Here is a 22,102-nt window from a genome sequence, read left to right on the forward strand (position 1 = left end):
CAATGACCCTGAAAGAGCCCAATGACCATCAAAGACCTAGAATCCACTGACCCTCAAAGAACTGTGACCCCCAAGCCAATGACCTTCAAAGAGCCATGACCCCCAATCAGCCAATGATTCTGAAATGACCCAAGAGCCAATGATTCTCAAAGATCCATCACCCACAACCCAAAGACCCTCAGAGCACTATACCCCCCAATCCAGTGACACCCCCCCAAGAGCCCACAATTCTGAGAGCTACAACCCAAACGATCCTTGAAGAGCCACGCCCCCCAACCATGACACCCAAAGAACAGCGCTGCGTCTTCCAAGTTTGCAATTTTTTTTTTGTTAACCTTTTTAAACAAAGCGACAAAATAAAATCTCAGAGAATGAGGCACGAACAACAGAAAAGGGCGGGATGGGGGGAATGGAGAAGGAAGGAAAAAGAGGAGAGGTGTAAAATGTAAACATCCGGTTTTCTGCCCTTCCTGCCCAGGATGGAGGTGGCATAAAAAGAGAGGCTAGGCATTAGGCCCGGGAGGGGTGGGGGGGGGGGGGCTGTATCTCTGTATTCCAGTGTCTGTCCCATTAAATAAGACCTCATGGCCAAACCCAAAATGTCTGTATACATAATTACAATACCGAGACATATATATAATATATGTGTATAGAGAGACACGTATATACACAAGGTGGGAGGGAGAAAAGGGGGTGCTTGTTGGGTGGCAGATGGGAGTTACATTGGCTGTGGGGGGCAGCTAGTGGCATGATTTGTGGGAGAGGTGAATTGTGGGAATGAGGTTTGACTGGAGGCAAAGAGCAGTAATATGGTCTCTTGCTCCAAGCAGCAACTCTACAAGGTTAAGTTAAAGCCATGTCTTGCAAAGAGGGGAAACTGAGGCAAAGGGGGAAGTGACTTTGTTGAAGTCACATGGGCAGGGAGTGACAGAGCTGGGGATAGAACCCAGGAGTCCTGATTCTCAGCCCACCCCCACACTCTAACCCACTAGCCCCCACTCCCTGCCTGGAGGCAGGGATAGAACCCAGGAGTTCTGGTGCTGTTTGCTAGCTTTACACAAGACAGTGGGGGTTGGGGGATTCCCACTGGGTCAGCCCCACCCCTCTTCCAGCCAGTGTGAAAGTGTTAGCCTCCCATCTGAGACCCCTGCTCTCCCTCCATGGGGCCAGTGGGTGTCCTCTGGTGGTCGCACGGCGTACCACAGTCAGAGAGAGAGAAAATTCCAGTTATTGTAAGGGTGTTTGTTCATGCTTTTTAAGGGGTCGTGGGGGGGGGGGGGGTGTTGGATCTGGGGGGACTGGAGTGTGTTGATGGTTGGGGTAAATCACAAATAAGCCAGGGAAGGGGAGGCAGGGAATTGACAAGACAAAAGAGATAATCAAGAGAGTATCCCGGGGGGAAGGGGGTATTGTCTAGGAGCCAATTTAATATCCCCCCAGGGCAAATTAGGGGGGGCTATGTAGTGCTAGTTGGATACAGTTGCTCCTGAAAAAGTCCCATAGCATCAGCCACTGGGGGACTTTATTGGCTTCCTGTTCACCAACACTGGGGACTCGATAAAATTTATCATGGTTCTCACGTGAAATAAACTTTATTGATACCCATGTCTGCAAACACTGGGACATCGATAAAGCTCATCCCAGCTCTCACATGGAATAGGATATTCTGTCTGCAAACACTGAAGTGTCGATAAAGCTCATCCCTGCCCTGACATGGAATGCCATGCTCTGGCTGCGAACATTGGGTTGTCAATAAAGTTCATCCCCCACTCTTACAGGGAAGAAACTTTATTGACACCTTGTCAGCAAAGTGGGCCACCAATAAAGTTCACCATCTTTCCCCGAAGGCCCCAAAGGAGACCATAACAGCGGGCCGCCAGGGTACCACACAAGAGATGAAGCCCCAGGTGGGGACAAGGAATGAACTTTATTGAAAGCCCAGCATTGGCAGACGAGAACAGTCCAGTTTTCCAACACTGGGCTATCGGTAAAGTTTACTCCTTGCCACAAAAATCCTGTGCTGGGAGATGGAAGAACTTTCCTGTTCTCTTGTCTGCAAGCACTGGGCTATCGATAAAGTTTCTCACCTGGCACGTGACTTTAGTGACACCTTCTTGAGAGGCGGATGAGCTTTACTGATGCCCTGTCGGGGACCACCGGGCTACAGATAAATAAAAGAATGTGGTGTTGGGACAGGGAGGAACGTATGCCCTGTCTGCATAACCTGGGCTGTCAATAAAGTTCATCCGTCTTGCCACTGAAAGTCAAAGTAGAAGAACTTTATCGATATCTGTGTCTACCAACAAGAACTGCGTTTGGGGGTGAACAGCACAAAGAGGAGCGCTCCTGCTAGCATGGGGGCAAGAGGGTGGCTCTTAAAACCAACCTCTCCCGAGGAGAGGGGCGGGGGGAGTGTAGGGCTGGAGTGGTTAAATAGTTTGAAGGGGATTCTCCTATCTACAGTAAACGGGCTGGAGTATTATTAATACACTGATATTCTGGTTAAGACTCGAGGGGGCCAGGCCCCACACCTCTGGGAGAGCGCTTGGAGGGAGGGGTGTACCTGTTCGGTCCACCGACGGGAGGGGAGGACACAGAAAGGCCAGGGGCAGCACAGTAGTCGTTTGGCTTTCAAAGTCGTTAAGCAGGTCCCCTCCTGGCAGGAGGAAGATTGTGGGGCACCCCCGGAGGCTAGCTCAGAGCTCAACACTCTCGTGTCTTTTAGATTCCACCTTCCTCCCAGGCGGCGACCCCACCCCATCTGAGTCTCCTCACTCCTTGGTCCTTGGCTGAATCTGCGGTGGGTTGGAGGCAGCAGGGCCCCCCCTGGCTGTCCCACCCCCACTCCGCTCAGAAGTAAGTGTCCTGCAGCACAGAGCCTGCTGGGGGATCCCCATCTTGCCCCCCGTCCTCAGCACGGGGCGGGGCTTTGGCTTCCTTCCGGCGCATGGAGACCTTCCTCTCTTTCTTCAGCTTGGCCTCCTCCTTGGCGCGTTCCTTCTGCTGCTTCCGCTCCACCTTCTCCTTCTCCTTCTTCTCCTGCTTCTCCCGCTCCTTCTGCAGCCGCTCCCGCTCCTTCTCCTGCTTCTTCCCTCCCCCCTTCTTGGGCCCCCCCAGCGGTGTGTTGTTCCCCGTGGGGGAGGGCAGAGCGGGGTGGAGCCCTTCCGACACCACCTGGCCTGGGGCAGCAGCTGGAGTGGGGGCAGAGGAGACGGCCAGGCTGCCCATGGGGTGGGCGGGGGAGAAGTTGCCCCCCGTGCCCGCCCCGCTGCCGCCACGGGCCGCCCGCTGTTTGAAGCCGGTGAGGCTGAGCAGGCTGGCGCTGGAGGTCAGCGGGGGGTTCAGCCGGTGACACTCTTCATGGATGGCGCGGGAGCCGTGGAGGCGGCGAGAGGGTTTATGCTGCAGCTCCCCGCGGGTCTCGCGCCACTTCTTGAGCTGCGTGGCGTTCTCACGCTCAATCAGCGCTTCCGTCACAGGCAGGGTCACCACCTGTGGGCGGGAGGCACAGGTCAGACACCCGGCGGCACAGTGCCCTCTGGAGAACTAGCCTGGGGTCTGCACCGACCCAGAGCGCCCCCTACTGGGTAATCCGCCCCATCCCTTGCAGCACAGCACCCCCTAGTGCCGGGGTGGGCAAACTACGGCCACGGGCCAGATCCAGCCCAACAGCCGTTTTAAGCTGGCTCCGCAAGCTCCCGCTGGGGAGCGGGGTCTGGGGCTTGCCCAGCTCTGGCACTCAAGCCAGGGCGCTGGGTCAGGGGCCACACCATGGAAGCCGTGGCATGACCCTGCTCCAGCTCCTATGCGCTCCAATGGCCCCCTCTGGCACTCCATTGGGAACTGCAGGGGCAGTGCCTGCAGATGGGGCAGCGTGCAGAGCCACCTGGCCGCACCTCCGCCTAGGAGCTGGAGAAGGGACATGCCACTGCTTCCAGGAGCTGCTTGAGGTAAGCGCCGCCTGGAGCCTGCACCCCTGAGCCTCTCCCCATGCCCCAACCCCCTGCCCCAGCCCTGATCCCCTCCTGCCCTCCGAACTCCTCAATCCCAGCCCGGAGCACCCTCCTACACTCCAACTCCTCAGCCCCACCCCAGAGCCAGCACCCCCCGCCCCGCACCTCAACCCCTTTTGTGAGCATTCATGGCCTGTCACACAGTTTGTATTCCCCGATGTGGCCCTCGGGCCAAAAACTTTGCCCATCCCTGCCCTAGTGCCACACTGGCGCCAGCACCAGCTGCCAGGGGAGAGCCTGTACTCACCCTCTGAAGCACAGCACCCTTGGGAGTCAGGGCCAGCCTTGACTACCAGGGGAGAGTGCCCCCTGCTGAGTCCCTGCCCCACTCCCTGCAGCACAGCGCGCCCTAGTGCCGCATTGGGGCCAGCTCTGACTGCTACGGGACAGCGTCCCCTGCTGAGCCATGGTGGTCTCCCACATCCTGAACCAGCCAGGCCCTTACTCAGTGCCGCCGGGCGGGGCTCACCTCCTGGATGAGGAAGTCCTCTTGCATGCTCTGAGCTGGCAGGTTGCGCAGCTTCTCCATGGTTTCGTACATGCCCTGGCAGCTGCGCAGCTTGTCCACCGAGCCCAGAGTGTTCCGGAGAAGGACCAGGCCCACCCGGAAGACAATCTTCACCCCTGGGGTGGGGAAAGGGTAGAGAGACTGGTGTGAGTCATGGGGTTTCAGGGACCTGGTGCTGGGTGTCAGCCATGCACACATAGGGAGGAGAGAGGAGGTGGGGTCAGTTGGATGGGTGGTTGGGTTGGATGTAGAGTGACCAAATAGCAAGTGTGACAGGGGTGGGGGATAATAGGTGCCTATGTAAGACAAAGTCCCAAATATGGGGACTGTCCCTATAAAATCAGAACATCTGGTCACCCTGGTTGGATGGGACATCTGGGTTGATGGATTGGGTTGCATTGGATAGGAAGACTGGTTTGGGTTGGATTGGCTTGAGCTGGACGGGATGGTTGAGTTGATCGAAGATAAGTTACAAGATTAAGTTGATGCAGTGAGTTGGGTTGGACGCATGGTTGATATGGGTTGGGTTGATCAGATGGATGGTTGGTTTGGAGGGACTGAGTTGGGTTGGATTGGCTTATATGGACTGGTTGAGGGATGGCTGGTTGATTTAGACTGGGCTGAATGGTTGGTTGGACGGTTGGTTAGGTAGGATGGCTGGGTTAGATGGATTGATGGTGATTGTCTGGTTGAGTTGGATGAGGAATGGGTTGGACTGGTCAGATGTATGGATGAGGGATGGGTTGGATGGTCATATGGATGGACAGCGGATTGGATGGGACAGTTGGATGGATAGAAAATGGGTTGGGCTGGTCAGAAGGATGGATGGATGGTTGGGTTGGTCGGATGGATGGCTAGCTAGTTGGGATGGTTGGTAGGGTTGGACTGGTCAAGAAGATGGATGGTTGGCTGGGATGGGAGATCAGTTGGCCTGATCAGATAGGTGGGATGGCTGGATGGATGCAGGATGGGTTGGTCACATGGATGGATGGTAACATTGGTCAGGTGGAGGGATGGTTGGCTTGGGTTGGTCAGATGCACAGATGGGATAGCTGGATGGATGGAGAATGGGTTGGGCTGGTCAGACGGATGGATGGAGAATGGGTTGGGCTGGTCAGACGGATGCATGGATGGACGGGGAGTGGGTTGGGTTGGTCAGACAGATGGACGGGGAGTGGGTTGGCTTGGTCAGACGGATGGATGGATGGAGAATGGGTTGGGTTGGTCAGACAGATGGACGGGGAGTGGGTTGGGTTGGCTTGGTCAGATGGATGGCCGGAGAATGGGTTGGATGGTCAGACGGATGGATGGATGGATGGACGGAGAATGGGTTGGATGGTCAGACGGATGGATGGATGGAGAATGGGTTGGGTTGGTCAGATGGATGGATGGAGAATGGGTTGGGTTGGTCAGATGGAGAATGGGTTGGGTTGGTCAGATGGATGGACGGAGAATGGGTTGCGTTGGTCAGACGGATGGATGGATGGATGGACGGAGAATGGGTTGGATGGTCAGACGGATGGATGGATGGACGGAGAATGGGTTGGATGGTCAGACGGATGGATGGATGGACGGAGAATGGGTTGGATGGTCAGACGGATGGATGGATGGAGAATGGGTTGGGTTGGTCAGACGGATGGACGGGGAGTGGGTTGGGTTGGTCAGACGGATGGGGAGTGGGTTGGGTTGGCTTGGTCAGATGGATGGATGGAGAATGCGTTGGGTCAGATGGATGGATGGATGGAGAATGGGTTGGGTTGGTCAGACGGATGGATGGATGGACGGAGAGTGGGTTGGATGGTCAGACGGATGGATGGATGGACGGAGAATGGGTTGGGTTGGTCAGACGGATGGATGGGGAGTGGGTTGGGTTGGCTTGGTCAGACGGATGGATGGAGAATGCATTGGGTTGGTCAGACGGATGGATGGAGAATGCATTGGGTTGGTCAGACGGATGGATGGAGCGAGGGTGGGTTGGGATGGGACGATAGACTGAGTTGGAGGGTTGGGTTGGGTTGATTGGCTGGGTTGGACTGAATTGGGCTGATGGATTACGCTGGGCAGTGACACTCATACAGAGGGCTGGACGGGCGTACAGAACAGGGGGACATCTCACCCTCGCAGAAGAACATATCCCAGACGCGCAGCACAGAAGCCCAGGGCAGGGTGCGGGAGAAGATGCACATGAACCACTCCGTCATGTAGAGGATGGGGTCAATCTTGTATTTCTTCAAGTGCCGATAGGCCATGGGGGATGCCCGGCGCAGCAGGGCAAAGAAGATCTCTCCATCCAGCTGGATGGCTTCCTGTCGGGGGGAGGGGAACACATCAACCCCTGCTCTGGCTCTGCCATCCCCTGCCAGCCCCACCCCCAAACACCCTCCCTTGTCCCTCCATCCCCCAACACTCCCCCTTCCCTCCCGTTCTTCACTGCTCACCCCCACAAGGTCTCCCTATTCCCTGCCATCAACCCCCGTCCTTCCCCGTACACTCCTACCTGTCCCCATCCCACAACACCACTGATCACTCGGCCGAATCCCCCTCCCAGAGAGGGGAAGGTGGACTCCAACCCTGAGACCGCCCTGCCCTGCCCCACCAGCGGGGGTGCTACTCACCAGCCCTGCGCTGTAGTAGCCTGGCAGGTACTTCTCACAGATCTGCACCAGGCACCAGAAGGCTTGCTGCGGGGACGGAGAGAAGCGGGAGACATCAGACAGACAGACAGAAACCAAGAGACACAACCGACACCAGAGAGAGGATCCAGCCCCAGGGCGTAGCTGCACTACGTGGACAGACGGGTTTCTCCCCTCCATGTGGTTAATCCAGCTCCTTCTGTCGACCAGGCCTCATCTACCCTGGGGCTTAGGTCGACCTCACTGCGGTGCTCAGAGCGAGATTTTCCCAGCCCAGGGCGACCCAGCTATGTCACTCGAAGTTTGAGGTGTAGACCAGGTCTCAGACACCCCCCAGAGAAGAGACCCAGACACGCACTGCGGATATGTCTACACACACACACACGTGTGTTCCTAACCCACATTAGCGAACTTGGCTGGAGACAGCAGCTGTGGCATCGCTGGTATTTTAACCCTGTTAGCTCCCGGGGATTAACACACACACTGAGGTTTTCGCAGTGCGGACGTGCCCTGAGAGTCCCAGCCAGAGGCAGACAACGCAGGAATGGAGGGAGACGGGGGAAAACCCCCAACACGTGTAACAGGGGAACGAAGATGCACATGACGGACAGACTGACCAGACTGGGATGGACAGAGTGACAGACAACGCTTCGGGCTGGAGAGTGAGAGGGGAAGAAACGGGAGCCGGAAAACACACACAAAACACAATCATGCAAAAGAGACATGGACGACAGACTAAATGCACAGACGCTATGTCAGATGGGAGGGGTACTGCCCAGAGAAGGGGACAGAACCCTAGAATCCTGGCTCCCAGGCCCCCCCGCTCTAACCACTAGACCCCAGTCCCCTCCCAGAGCCAGGGAGAGAACCCAGGAGTCCTGGCTCCCAGCCCCAAATCCAAGAAGTGCCCAGAGGTAAAACCAGCCAGACATGTAAGAAGCAAGAGGGGATCGGGGGAGGCATGACGCTGGGGCTTTCTCAAACAGAGGGGGGGCTCTCACTCAGCCACAGGGGGCGCTAGCGGGCTGCTCTTACCTCAGCGGGCATGTGCATCAGCAGGACAGCAGCCACGGGGGCCTGGGCCTGGCAGTACCCTTCGTCAGGCCGGTAAATGGTGTAGGCTTTTAGGATGCGGTATAAGTCCTGCTGCCTGTGGGCAGGAAAGGGATGGGGGTCAGACACATAGAGGGGCCTTGCCCTCTAGGGGGCGCTGGCTCTAGCCCCAGGGCGGGGACTGGCTGGTTCCAAGGATGGGCGATGGGACACGGGGCCTGTCCCCTCTAGCGGGCGCCAGCTCCATCCCCAGGGCAGGGACTGGCTGGCTCAGGGGATGGGACATGGGGCCTGTTCCCTCTAGGGGGCGCCGGCTCCAGCCCCAGGGCGGGGACTGGCTGGCTCAGGGGATGGGACACGGGGCCTGTTCCCTCTAGGGGGCGCCGGCTCCAGCCCCAGGGCGGGGACTGGCTGGTTCAGGGGATGGGCGATGGGACGCGGGGCCTGTCCCCTCTAGCGGGCGCCAGCTCCATCCCCAGGGCAGGGACTGGCTGGCTCAGGGGATGGGCGATGGGACATGGGGCCTGTTCCCTCTAGGGGGCGCCGGCTCCAGCCCCAGGGTGGGGACTGGCTGGTTCAGGGGAAGGGCGATGGGACACGGGGCCCGTCCCCTCTAGGGGGCGCCGGCTCCAGCCCCAGGGTGGGGACTGGCTGGTTCAGGGGATGGGCGATGGGACACGGGGCCCGTCCCCTCTAGGGGGCGCCGGCTCCAGCCCCAGGGCGAGGACTGGCTGGCTCAGGGGATGGGCGATGGGACACGGGGCCTGTTCCCTCTAGGGGGGCGCCGGCTCCAGCCCCAGGGCGGGCACTGGCTGGCTCAGGGGATGGGCGATAGGACGTGGGGCCTGTCCCCTCTAGGGGGCGCCGGCTCCAGCCCCAGGGCGGGCACTGGCTGGCTCAGGGGATGGGCGATAGGACGTGGGGCCTGTCCCCTCTAGGGGGCGCCGGCTCCAGCCCCAGGGTGGGGACTGGCTGGCTCAGGGGATGCGCGATAGGACGTGGGGCCTGTCCCCTCTAGGGGGCGCCGGCTCCAGCCCCAGGGCGGGGACTGGCTGGCTCAGGGGATGGGACACGGGGCCTGTTCCCTCTAGGGGGCGCCGGCTCCAGCCCCAGGGTGGGGACTGGCTGGTTCAGGGGATGGGCGATGGGACACGGGGCCCGTCCCCTCTAGGGGGCGCCGGCTCCAGCCCCAGGGTGGGGACTGGCTGGTTCAGGGGATGGGCGATGGGACACGGGGCCCGTCCCCTCTAGGGGGCGCCAGCTCCAGCCCCAGGGCGGGCACTGGCTGGCTCAGGGGATGGGCGATAGGACGTGGGGCCTGTCCCCTCTAGGGGGCGCCGGCTCCAGCCCCAGGGTGGGGACTGGCTGGCTCAGGGGATGCGCGATAGGACGTGGGGCCTGTCCCCTCTAGGGGGCGCCGGCTCCAGCCCCAGGGCGGGGACTGGCTGGCTCAGGGGATGGGCGATGGGACGCGGGGCGTGTCCCCTCTAGGGGGGGCCGGCTCCAGCCCCAGGGCGGGGACTGGCTGGCTCAGGGGATGGGCGATGGGACACGGGGCCTGTCCCCTCTAGGGGGCGCTGGCTCCAGTCCCAGGGCGGGCACTGGCTGGCTCAGGGGATGGGCGATGGGACACGGGGCCTGTTCCCTCTAGGGGGCACCGGCTCCAGCCCCGGGGCGGGGACTGGCTGGCTCAGGGGATGGGCGATGGGACACAGGGCCTGTTCCCTCTAGGGGGCGCCGGCTCCAGCCCCGGGACGGGGACTTGCTGGCTCAGGGGATGGGCGATGGGACGCAGGGCGTGTCCCCACTAGGGGGCGCCGGCTCCAGCCCCAGGGCGGGGACTGGCTGGCTCAGGGGATGCGCGATGGGACACGGGGCCTGTTCCCTCTAGGGGGTGCCGGCTCCAGCCCCAGGGCGGGGACTGGCTGGCTCGGGGGATGGGACACAAGGCCTGTCCCCTCTAGGGGGCGCCGGCTCCAGCCCCAGGGCGGGGACTGGCTGGCTCAGGGGATGGGTGATGGGACACGGGGCCTGTCCCCTCTAGGGGGCGCCGGCTCCAGCCCCAGGGCGGGGACTGGCTGGCTCAGGGGATGGGCGATGGGACATGGGGCCTGTCCCCTCTAGGGGGCGCCGGCTCCAGCCCCAGGGCGGGGACTGGCTGGCTCAGGGGATGGGCGATGGGACACGGGGCCTGTCCCCTCTAGGGGGCGCCGGCTCCAGCCCCAGGGCGGGGACTGGCTGGCTCAGGGGATGGGCGATGGGACACGGGGCCTGTCCCCTCTAGGGGGCGCTGGCTCCAGTCCCAGGGCGGGCACTGGCTGGCTCAGGGGATGGGCGATGGGACACGGGGCCTGTTCCCTCTAGGGGGCACCGGCTCCAGCCCCGGGGCGGGGACTGGCTGGCTCAGGGGATGGGCGATGGGACACAGGGCCTGTTCCCTCTAGGGGGCGCCGGCTCCAGCCCCGGGACGGGGACTTGCTGGCTCAGGGGATGGGCGATGGGACGCAGGGCGTGTCCCCACTAGGGGGCGCCGGCTCCAGCCCCAGGGCGGGGACTGGCTGGCTCAGGGGATGGGCGATGGGACACGGGGCCTGTTCCCTCTAGGGGGCGCCGGCTCCAGCCCCAGGGCGGGGACTGGCTGGCTCAGGGGATGGGCGATGGGACACGGGGCCTGTTCCCTCTAGGGGGCGCCAGCTCCAGCCCCAGGGCGGGGACTGGCTGGCTCAGGGGATGGGCGATGGGACACGGGGCCTGTCCCCTCTAGGGGGCGCCGGCTCCAGCCCCAGGGCGGGGACTGGCTGGCTCAGGGGATGGGCGATGGGACACGGGGCCTGTCCCCTCTAGGGGGCGCCGGCTCCAGCCCCAGGGCGGGGACTGGCTGGCTCAGGGGATGGGTGATGGGACACGGGGCCTGTCCCCTCTAGGGGGCGCCAGCTCCAGCCCCGGGGTGGGGACTGGCTGGCTCAGGGGATGCGCGATGGGACACGGGGCCTGTTCCCTCTAGGGGGTGCCGGCTCCAGCCCCAGGGCGGGGACTGGCTGGCTCGGGGGATGGGACACAAGGCCTGTCCCCTCTAGGGGGCGCCGGCTCCAGCCCCAGGGCGGGGACTGGCTGGCTCAGGGGATGGGACACGGGGCCTGTTCCCTCTAGGGGGCGCCGGCTCCAGCCCCAGGGCGGGGACTGGCTGGCTCAGGGGATGGGCGATGGGACGTGGGGCCTGTTCCCTCTAGGGGGCGCCGGCTCCAGCCCCAGGGCGGGCACTGGCTGGCTCAGGGGATGGGCGATGGGACACGGGGCCTGTCCCCTCTAGGGGGCGCCGGCTCCAGCCCCAGGGCGGGGACTGGCTGGCTCAGGGGATGGGCGATGGGACACGGGGCCTGTTCCCTCTAGGGGGTGCCGGCTCCAGCCCCAGGGCGGGGACTGGCTGGCTCGGGGGATGGGACATGGGGCCTGTCCCCTCTAGGGGGCGCCGGCTCCAGCCCCAGGGCGGGGACTGGCTGGCTCAGGGGATGGGCGATGGGACACGGGGCCTGTCCCCTCTAGGGGGCGCCGGCTCCAGCCCCAGGGCGGGGACTGGCTGGCTCAGGGGATGGGCGATGGGACACGGGGCCTGTCCCCTCTAGCGGGCGCCGGCTCCATCCCCAGGGCGGGGACTGGCTGGCTCAGGGGATGGGCGATGGGACACGGGGCCCGTCCCCTCTAGGGGGCGCCGGCTCCAGCCCCAGGGCGAGGACTGGCTGGCTCAGGGGATGGGACACGGGGCCCGTCCCCTCTAGGGGGCGCCGGCTCCAGCCCCAGGGCGGGGACTGGCTGGCTCAGGGGATGGGCGATGGGACACGGGGCCCGTCCCCTCTAGCGGGCGCCGGCTCCAGCCCCAGGGCGGGGACTGGCTGGCTCAGGGGATGGGACACGGGGCCTGTTCCCTCTAGGGGGCGCCGGCTCCAGCCCCAGGGTGGGGACTGGCTGGTTCAGGGGATGGGCGATGGGACACGGGGCCCGTCCCCTCTAGGGGGCGCCGGCTCCAGCCCCAGGGTGGGGACTGGCTGGTTCAGGGGATGGGCGATGGGACACGGGGCCCGTCCCCTCTAGGGGGCGCCGGCTCCAGCCCCAGGGCGAGGACTGGCTGGCTCAGGGGATGGGCGATGGGACACGGGGCCTGTCCCCTCTAGTGGGCGCTGGCTCCAGCCCCAGGGCGGGCACTGGCTGGCTCAGGGGATGGGCGATAGGACGTGGGGCCTGTCCCCTCTAGGGGGCGCCGGCTCCAGCCCCAGGGCGGGCACTGGCTGGCTCAGGGGATGGGCGATAGGACGTGGGGCCTGTCCCCTCTAGGGGGCGCCGGCTCCAGCCCCAGGGTGGGGACTGGCTGGCTCAGGGGATGCGCGATAGGACGTGGGGCCTGTCCCCTCTAGGGGGCGCTGGCTCCAGTCCCAGGGCGGGGACTGGCTGGCTCGGGGGATGGGACGCGGGGCGTGTCCCCTCTAGGGGGGGCCGGCTCCAGCCCCAGGGCGGGGACTGGCTGGCTCAGGGGATGGGCGATGGGACACGGGGCCTGTCCCCTCTAGGGGGCGCTGGCTCCAGTCCCAGGGCAGGCACTGGCTGGCTCAGGGGATGGGCGATGGGACACGGGGCCTGTTCCCTCTAGGGGGCACCGGCTCCAGCCCCGGGGCGGGGACTGGCTGGCTCAGGGGATGGGCGATGGGACACAGGGCCTGTTCCCTCTAGGGGGCGCCGGCTCCAGCCCCGGGACGGGGACTTGCTGGCTCAGGGGATGGGCGATGGGACGCAGGGCGTGTCCCCACTAGGGGGCGCCGGCTCCAGCCCCAGGGCGGGGACTGGCTGGCTCAGGGGATGGGCGATGGGACACGGGGCCTGTTCCCTCTAGGGGGCGCCGGCTCCAGCCCCAGGGCGGGGACTGGCTGGCTCAGGGGATGGGCGATGGGACACGGGGCCTGTCCCCTCTAGGGGGCGCCGGCTCCAGCCCCAGGGCGGGGACTGGCTGGCTCAGGGGATGGGTGATGGGACACGGGGCCTGTCCCCTCTAGGGGGCGCCGGCTCCAGCCCCAGGGCGGGGACTGGCTGGCTCAGGGGATGGGTGATGGGACACGGGGCCTGTTCCCTCTAGGGGGTGCCGGCTCCAGCCCCAGGGCGGGGACTGGCTGGCTCGGGGGATGGGACACAAGGCCTGTCCCCTCTAGGGGGCGCCGGCTCCAGCCCCAGGGCGGGGACTGGCTGGCTCAGGGGATGGGTGATGGGACACGGGGCCTGTCCCCTCTAGGGGGCGCCGGCTCCAGCCCCAGGGCGGGGACTGGCTGGCTCAGGGGATGGGCGATGGGACATGGGGCCTGTCCCCTCTAGGGGGCGCCGGCTCCAGCCCCAGGGCGGGGACTGGCTGGCTCAGGGGATGGGCGATGGGACACGGGGCCTGTCCCCTCTAGGGGGCGCCGGCTCCAGCCCCAGGGCGGGGACTGGCTGGCTCAGGGGATGGGCGATGGGACACGGGGCCTGTCCCCTCTAGGGGGCGCCGGCTCCAGCCCCAGGGCGGGGACTGGCTGGCTCAGGGGATGGGCGATAGGACGTGGGGCCTGTCCCCTCTAGGGGGCGCCAGCTCCAGCCCCGGGGCGGGGACTGGCTGGCTCGGGGGATGGGACACAAGGCCTGTCCCCTCTAGGGGGCGCCGACTCCAGCCCCAGGGCGGGGACTGGCTGGCTCAGGGGATGGGTGATGGGACACGGGGCCTGTCCCCTCTAGGGGGCGCCGGCTCCAGCCCCAGGGCGGGGACTGGCTGGCTCAGGGGATGGGCGATGGGACACGGGGCCTGTCCCCTCTAGGGGCGCCGGCTCCAGCCCCAGGGCGGGGACTGGCTGGCTCAGGGGATGGGCGATGGGACACGGGGCCTGTCCCCTCTAGGGGCGCCGGCTCCAGCCCCAGGGCGGGGACTGGCTGGCTCAGGGGATGGGCGATGGGACACGGGGCGTGTCCCCTCTAGGGGGCGCCGGCTCCAGCCCCAGGGCGGGGACTGGCTGGCTCAGGGGATGGGCGATGGGACACGGGGCCTGTCCCCTCTAGGGGGTGCCGGCTCCAGCCCCAGGGCGGGGACTGGCTGGCTCAGGGGATGGGCGATGGGACACAAGGCCAATCCCCTCTAGGGGGCGCCGGCTCCAATCCAGCTCAGGAAAGGAACTAGGAGGTTCTGGCCCAATGGGGGCTCCCCCGGTCACTCACCCGTGGCCTCCCCTGGCGGCAAACATCTCGTGGAAGGGGAACTGCCGGTGCAGATCCTTTTCAATCACATCCAGCCACTTGGGGTCCCCGGGCTGGCGCTCCAGCTCCTAGGAGTCACGGGGACACGGGGTGAGACTTGGCCCCAGCTGCCCGTCCCCCCCTGCCTCTCACTGCCCCCCCAAAACCACCCCGGAGGGGGAGGCCGCGCACCTCAAATTTCCCGGGGTTCTGATCCAGGAGCTCCTTGCTGTTCGAGAGCAGCTGCCAGGCTTTGGCCCGGAGAGAAGAGGGGATCCCCTTCCGACAGCGCAGCTTCACCTACGGAACAAGAGCCGCCATGGTCACGCCGCACAGCGCCCCCTGCTGGGCGAGGCCAGGCCAGGAGCCACCCCCACAGCGCCCCCTGCTGGGCGAGGCCAGGCCAGGAGCCGCCCCCACAGCGCCCCCTGCTGGGCGAGGCCAGGCCAGGAGCCGCCCCCACAGCGCCCCCTGCTGGGCGAGGCCAGGCCAGGAGCCGCCCCCACAGCGCCCCCTGCTGGGCGAGGCCAGGCCAGGAGCCGCCCCCACAGCGCCCCCTGCTGGGCGAGGCCAGGCCAGGAGCCGCCCCCACAGCGGCCCCTGCTGGGCGAGGCCAGGCCAGGAGCCGCCCCCACAGCGGCCCCTGCTGGGCGAGGCCAGGCCAGGAGCCGCCCCCACAGCGGCCTCTTGCTGGGCGAGGCCAGGCCAGGAGCCGCCCCCACAGCGGCCTCTTGCTGGGCGAGGCCAGGCCAGGAGCCGCCCCCACAGCGGCCTCTTGCTGGGCGAGGCCAGGCCAGGAGCCGCCCCCACAGCGGCCTCTTGCTGGGCGAGGCCAGGCCAGGAGCCGCCCCCACAGCGGCCTCTTGCTGGGCGAGGCCAGGCCAGGAGCCGCCCCCACAGCGGCCTCTTGCTGGGCGAGGCCAGGCCAGGAGCCGCCCCCACAGCGGCCTCTTGCTGGGCGAGGCCAGGCCAGGAGCCGCCCCCACAGCGGCCTCTTGCTGGGCGAGGCCAGGCCAGGAGCTGCCCCCACAGCGGCCCCTGCTGGGCGAGGCCAGGCCAGGAGCTGCCCCCATAGCGGCCCCTGCTGGGCGAGGCCAGGCCAGGAGCTGCCCCCACAGCGCCCCCTGCTGGGCTGGAGTCCCCGGGAGCTCCCCCCCACAGCCAGCGCTGCCCCCTCCCCACAGCGCCCCCTGCTGGGCGAGGCCAGGCCAGGAGCTGTCCGCACAGGGCCCCCTGCTGGGCGAGGCCAGGCCAGGAGCTGCCCCCCACAGCGGCCCCCTGCTGGGCGAGACCAGGCCAGGAGCTGCCCCCCACAGCGCCCCCTGCTGGGCGAGGCCAGGCCAGGAGCTGCCCCCACAGCGCCCCCTGCTGGGCGAGGCCAGGCCAGGAGCTGCCCCCCACAGCGCCCCCTGCTGGGCGAGGCCAGGCCAGGAGCTGCCCCCACAGCGCCCCCTGCTGGGCGAGGCCAGGCCAGGAGCTGCCCCCACAGCGGCCCCTGCTGGGCGAGGCCAGGCCAGGAGCTGCCCCCACAGCGGCCCCTGCTGGGCGAGGCCAGGCCAGGAGCTGCCCCCACAGCGGCCCCTGCTGGGCTGGAGTCCCCGGGAGCTCCCCCCCACAGCCAGTGCTGCCCCCTCCCCACAGCGCCCCCTGCTGGGCGAGGCCAGGCTGAAGCAGCCGGGAGCTCCCCCCACAGCCTGGCTCCCCACAGTGCCCCCTACAACTCACCTTCTGGAATCGCCGCGAGAGCCATTTATCCCAGTGGGAAAACATATCGAGCCATTTGAGCTCCCGCTGCCGCGCCACGTCCACCGGGATGGTGCTCTCCCTGTGGGGGGGTGGGGGAAATGGGATCAGAGACACGGCGCGGCCACACCCCACCAGCCAGCATGGCGGGGGGGGCCTGTCAGTGGGGCGAGCTTCCCCACAGCAATGCCATGGAGGGCGAGCGGGGCCGCTGGCGCTGAGCTTCCCCACCCAGGGGAGGGCACAAGAGGGGGCTGGGGGGCAGGAAGCAGACTACCCCCGTTGGGGCACGTCGGCTCCCAGCCTGCAACGGGAACTGGGGCCCTATCAAGCCATCTAGGATGTTTGTAATTATAAGAGAGACCTCGGCTTCCCCCCCACAGCTCTGCCGGTGCCCCTCACTCCCGACCCGCAGCCTCTGCCAGCCCAGCCCTGCCCCCCCAGCTCTGCCGGTGCCCCTCACTCCCGACCCGCAGCCTCTGCCAGCCCAGCCCTGCCCCCCCAGCTCTGCCGGTGCCCCTCACTCCCGACCCGCAGCCCCTGCAGCCCAGTCCTGGGCTCCCCTGCCCCCAGCTCTACCCAAGCTCCATCCCAGGGATATGGTGGGTGGCTTTGACCGGGAAGTGAAATAAACAAGGTCCCGAGTGAAACAGGTCAGCCCGGTTTCCATTCCCCCAGGAGGAAACACATTGGGGCCGAAACGATTCTGCGTCCAGCAGCAGCCACCTCCCGGCACCAGCCCCCAAGCTCTCAGTTCCCACTTCCCGAGCAGCCCCCCTGCCTGTTCCGCTGCTGGCCCCTCCCGAGCCCAGATCCAGCCCCAGGCTGGGGAACCGGCTGGCTCAGGGGAGGGGGACGGGACGTCGAGCCCCCTAGATCAACACCAGGGAAGCCGTTCCAAGCTGATGCCCTGTCATGTCATGAGTCTGCTGAGACTCAGCCAGTGCGTCCCCGGCCTCTCCATTCCCACCCCCCATGGGCGATGACCAGGCCCCCCAGCAGCCTCAGCAGCCAGGCCCAGGGCAGAACGGCCCATGGAGCTGGCCCTGGGCTATGGGGGGGGGCAGACTGAACTCCCACTCCACAGGCCCAGGGTAGCGAGTGGATGGGCGGGGGGAGGGCGGAGAAACAGGAAGTGGTGGCTTGGGGCTGCCTCATTGAGAAACTCAGGAAGGGAAGCTGGGGCGTTCACACGAGCGTGGGGGGGGGGAGTGGGGAGATGCCCCTTCTACGCCATCGCCCCCCACTGCAGAGCTGTGGCTGGAGGGTCTGTCTCCCTGCACGGATCAGCCCTCCCCAGGGCCCAGCCATCCCACTGCTCAGCCTCTGCCCCCCAGGGCCCAGCCACCCCACGGCTCAGCCTCTGCCCCCCAGGGCCCAGCCATCCCACTGCTCAGCCTCTGCCCCCCAGGGCCCAGCCATCCCAGGGGCCAGCCTCTACCCCCCACACCCCAGCCATCCCACGGCTCAGCCTCCGCCCCCCAGGGCCCAGCCATCCCAGGGCCCAGCCTCTACCCCCCAGGGCCCAGCCTCTACCCCCCAGGGCCCAGCCACCCCACGGCTCAGCCTCTGTCACCTAGCGCCCAGCCATCCCACTGCTCAGCCTCTGCCCCCCAGGGCCCAGCCATCCCACTGCTCAGCCTCTGCTCCCCAGGGCCCAGCCATCCCACTGCTCAGCCTCTGCCCCCCAGGGCCCAGCCATCCTACGGCTCAGCCTCTGCCCCCCAGGGCCCAGCCATCCTACGGCTCAGCCTCTGCCCCCCAGGGCCCAGCCATCCCAGGGTCCAACCTCTACCCCCCAGGGCCCAGCCATCCCAGGGCCCAGCCTCTACCCCCCACACCCCAGCCATCCCACGGCTCAACCTCTGCCCCCCAGGGCCCAGCCATCCCACGGCTCAACCTCTGCCCCCTAGGGCCCAGCCATCCCAGGGCCCAGCCTCTACCCCCCACACCCCAGCCATCCCACGGCTCAACCTCTGCCCCCCAGGGCCCAGCCATCCCACGGCTCAACCTCTGCCCCCCAGGGCCCAGCCATCCCAGGGCCCAGCCTCTACCCCCCACGCCCCAGCCATCCTACGGCTCAGCCTCTGCCCCCCAGGGCCCAGCCACCCCAGGGCCCAGCCTCTGCCCCCCAGGGCCCAGCCATCCCACGGCTCAGCCTCCGCCCCCCAGGGCCCAGCCACCTCAGGGCCCAGCCTCCGCCCCCCAGGGCCCAGCCATCCCAGGGCCCAGCCTCTACCCCCCAGGGCCCAGCCACCCCACGGCTCAGCCTCTGTCACCTAGGGCCCAGCCATCCCACAGCCCAGCCTCTACCCCCCAGGGCCCAGCCACCCCACGGCTCAGCCTCTGTCACCTAGGGCTCAGCCATCCCACAGCCCAGCCTCTACCCCCCAGGGCCCAGCCATCCCAGGGCCCAGCCTCTACCCCCCACACCCCAGCCATCCCACAGCCCAGCCTCTGCCCCCCAGGGCCCAGCCTCTGCCCCCCAGGGCCCAGCCACCCCACGGCTCAGCCTCTGTCACCTAGGGCCCAGCCATCCCACAGCCCAGCCTCTGCCCCCCAGGGCCCAGCCATCCCACAGCCCAGCCTCTGCCCCCCAGGGCCCAGCCATCCCAGGGCCCAGTCTCTGACCCCCAGGGCCCAGCCACCCCAGGGCCCAGCCATCCCAGGGCCCAGTCTCTGACCCCCAGGGCCCAGCCACCCCACGGCTCAGCCTCTGCCCCCCAGGGCCCAGCCAGCCCACGGCTCAGCCTCTGCCCCCCAGGGCCCAGCCATCCCAGGGCCCAGCCTCTGACCCCACATGGATAGTCCCAGTTTCCCCCCTCCCCACCTAATCCCCATACACACACCCAAGGGTCCCCATACATCCATACCTGGGCCCAACATCCTCACCTCTTCCCCCGGCCTGCTCAGTCCCTCCCTAACAGGCCCAGGCGCCGCTCCCCACCCCCTCATCCCGGTCTCCCCCGCACTCCCATCCCTGCCTGGATCAGCCCCTCGGCCCAGCCAATCTGGTCTTGCCTTCTCCCCTCCCCTCGGCCTCCGGATCAGCTCCTGGGCCCAGCTTCCAACACCCTGGTTCCTCCACCCAGTCATCCCCTCCCCAGCCCCCAGGGACTCAGTGCAGCGGGGGGCAGGCCCTGACCCAGCCAGCGTGGAAAGACACCTGCTCCAGTCAAGCCACCCACGTGCCGAGCGGGCCAGGTCTCGGCCCCTGACCCCAGCCCGACTCCGACCAGGGCTAGTTTGCGGGGAGCGAGGGGAGGCAGAGCGGGGCCGGGTGCGGGAGGGAGCTCAAGTTCCTGACGCAGAGGGGATTCACCCCCAAAAGCTCCTGCTCCAATGCGCCTGCCAGTCTATAAGGTGCCAAGTTCCCTAGGAGTTTTGTTTCGGCCTGGGAGGGGGGTGGAGGAGCAGAGCCTCCCAGTGACGGAAAATGGGCCTAAGCGGGCTCCAGGCATGGCTCCCCCAGGGCGACACGGGGCTGGGCGGGGAGGCTGCAGCAGGCACAGGAGAGGGACGGGTCAGGAGAGCCAGAAAGATCCCTGCTCCAGGCACTCCCTGGCCACAGCTCTCGGCCTCTCTGCTGAGGCTGCCAGGGCTGGGCAGGGCAGCACCCGCAGGCCCTGCACGAATCGGGGCTGAGACCCAACACACTCGCTGCCTGCTGGGGCCCGTGAACGGGGGTCAGCGGGGAACGGCCGTCTGACCCTGGGAACAGATGGGAGCTGGAGGCCCATTTCCCACCCCCGTGAGCCAGCCAGTCCCCTGCCCTGGCACCAGCGCCCCCTAGAGAAGAAAGAGCAAATGTGACGGGGGGGTGACTCGGGTACTCACAGCATCCCCGAGTGCTGGTTGCCCCCCAAGAAGCCATATTTGTCTGTTCTGCGGTAGGCCAAGCCATTGATCTCCGAGTCTGAGCCCAGGGAGCTGACGTCGTCCAAGAACCCAGGGCCACTCAGGGACTCCAAGGTGCCTGACATGAGGCTGACCGAATCCAGGTAACTCAGGGTGTCTGGAGCCGGCGGGGGCCTGGGAGGTGGGATTCCAGGACCCAGGCTGGACTGCGACCCCATGTCCTGGGAGGCAGTGGACCCCAGGTCTGCAGGCCCCTCTGTCGCAGTGGGAGAGCTCTTCTCTGGCACCACCAGGTTGGGCGCCGCCACCACCACGGACGGCGAGGGGAAGGGTGCCGGGAGGGGCTTCACCGGGGTGCATGGGGCTGCAGTTTCCGTGGCGGGAGACGGTGTGGGAGAGGCCACCGCCACAGTGACCGTTTCCATGGGACCCGTCACCACGTCGACCCCTGCCATCTGCATCATTTCCATGGAAACCATCCCTGTGGCGGCTGCCATGGTGGCTACAGGTGCCGTTACCACGGGAGACGCCACCGAATCAGTGTTGTTGCCCATTGGCCCCGGACACACCACCCTGCTGCTCGTCGCCGCTGCCATGCTGCCTGGCGACGCCGTCGTGTTGCCTAGAGACACCACCACATGGCCTGTAGCTGTTGGAGATGCTGCTAGGTTGCTTGGAGATGCCGCCACAGTGCTGGTTGCCGCCACGGTGACCGGTGACACCATCCCACTGCCCGTTGCCGGCGGAGATGTCACCAGGCTCGCTGTCGCCATGGAAGACGTCGCCCCGCTGCCCGTCGCCGGCGGAGATGTCACCAGGCTACCTGTCGCCATGGGAGACGACGATGCCCCGCTGCCTGTCGCCAGCGGAGATGTCGCCAGGCTCCCTGTCGCCATGGGAGACGACGATGCCCCGCTGCCTGTCGCCGGCGGAGATGTCGCCAGGCTCCCTGTCGCCGTGGGAGATGCCGCCGCCCCGCTGCCCGTCGCCAGCGGAGATGTCACCAGGCTCCCTGTCGCCGTGGGAGACGCCGCCGCCCCGCTGCCCGTCGCCAGCGGAGATGTCGCCAGGCTCCCTGTTGCCGTGGGAGACGCCGCCCGCCCCCGCTGCCCGTCGCCAGCGGAGATGTCACCAGGCTCCCTGTCGCCGTGGGAGACGCCGCCGCCCCGCTGCCCGTCGCCAGCGGAGATGTCGCCAGGCTCCCTGTTGCCGTGGGAGACGCCGCCGCCCCGCTGCCCGTCGCCGGCGGAGATGTCGCCAGGCTCCCTGTCGCCATGGGAGACGCCGCCGCCCCGCTGCCCGTCGCCAGCGGAGATGTCGCCAGGCTCCCTGTTGCCGTGGGAGACGCCGCCGCCCCGCTGCCCGTCGCCAGCGGAGATGTCGCCAGGCTCCCTGTCGCTGTGGGAGACGATGACGCCCCGCTGCCCGTCGCCCCGTTGCCCCCAGGCCCGGCTGAGGCCGACGGCGCCGTGGCCGGGGGTCTGGGTGCCGGCGGGGTTGGCGTCGCCATGGCGCTCATCTTGGCGGTGTAGAGTGCCGAGCGGGGGGCATTGTACCGGGGTGGGGGCGACGGGGTGTCGCCAGCCCCCATCTCCATGGCGACAGCCGGCTCCTCCCCCAGCCCTTGGGGGGGCGGCCTAGTGGTCCCCACCGAGGCCTGGGCTAGAGTGATGGGGGAGGGAGGCGGAGGCAGGAGCCTCGCTGGGTCTCTGCCTTGGCCTCAGCATCCAGCAACCAGAAGCCAGGGCGGCCCCCCCCCCAGGCTGCGCGCGCAGCCCGGCAGTGCCACGTGGGAGGACGGCCAATCCCAGGGCGGGAGGGCAACCGGGCCAGCCAATTAGAAGGGAGGAGAGGGAGGGTTGTGGGAGGGCGGGTCCGAGTGAGCGGGAGCAGCTCCGAGATAGGCCAATCGGGGCAAGGAAGGTCGGGGTGTCGGCCAATCGGGGAGATGGCAATCAAAAGAGGAAGGGCGGGTGAGCGAAGGGCTGGGGCGAGGGAGCGGGACCAGTGGATGTGGCCAATCAGAGCAGAGGTATTGCTCCAGCCACCCAATC

The 22,102-nt window shown here is 66.6% G+C and overlaps 1 protein-coding gene across 1 annotated transcript; it reads right to left on the bottom strand.

Annotated features, from left to right (window-relative positions):
• Positions 1-305: 305 nt before the first annotated feature.
• On the bottom strand, positions 306-21,819 carry TBC1D10B (TBC1 domain family member 10B). Its single transcript, XM_050956695.1, is given in 10 exon segments — positions 306-3,492; positions 4,483-4,637; positions 6,638-6,827; positions 7,137-7,202; positions 8,190-8,304; positions 14,430-14,536; positions 14,640-14,747; positions 16,173-16,272; positions 20,028-21,151; positions 21,154-21,819. Coding segments are annotated over 10 exon segments (3,099 nt in total). The 5' UTR covers positions 21,646-21,819; the 3' UTR covers positions 306-2,850.
• Between the last annotated feature and the right edge of the window lie 283 nt (positions 21,820-22,102).

Source organism: Gopherus flavomarginatus, chromosome 5, assembly GCF_025201925.1.
Source record: "Gopherus flavomarginatus isolate rGopFla2 chromosome 5, rGopFla2.mat.asm, whole genome shotgun sequence".
Taxonomy (NCBI): Eukaryota; Metazoa; Chordata; order Testudines; family Testudinidae; genus Gopherus; species Gopherus flavomarginatus.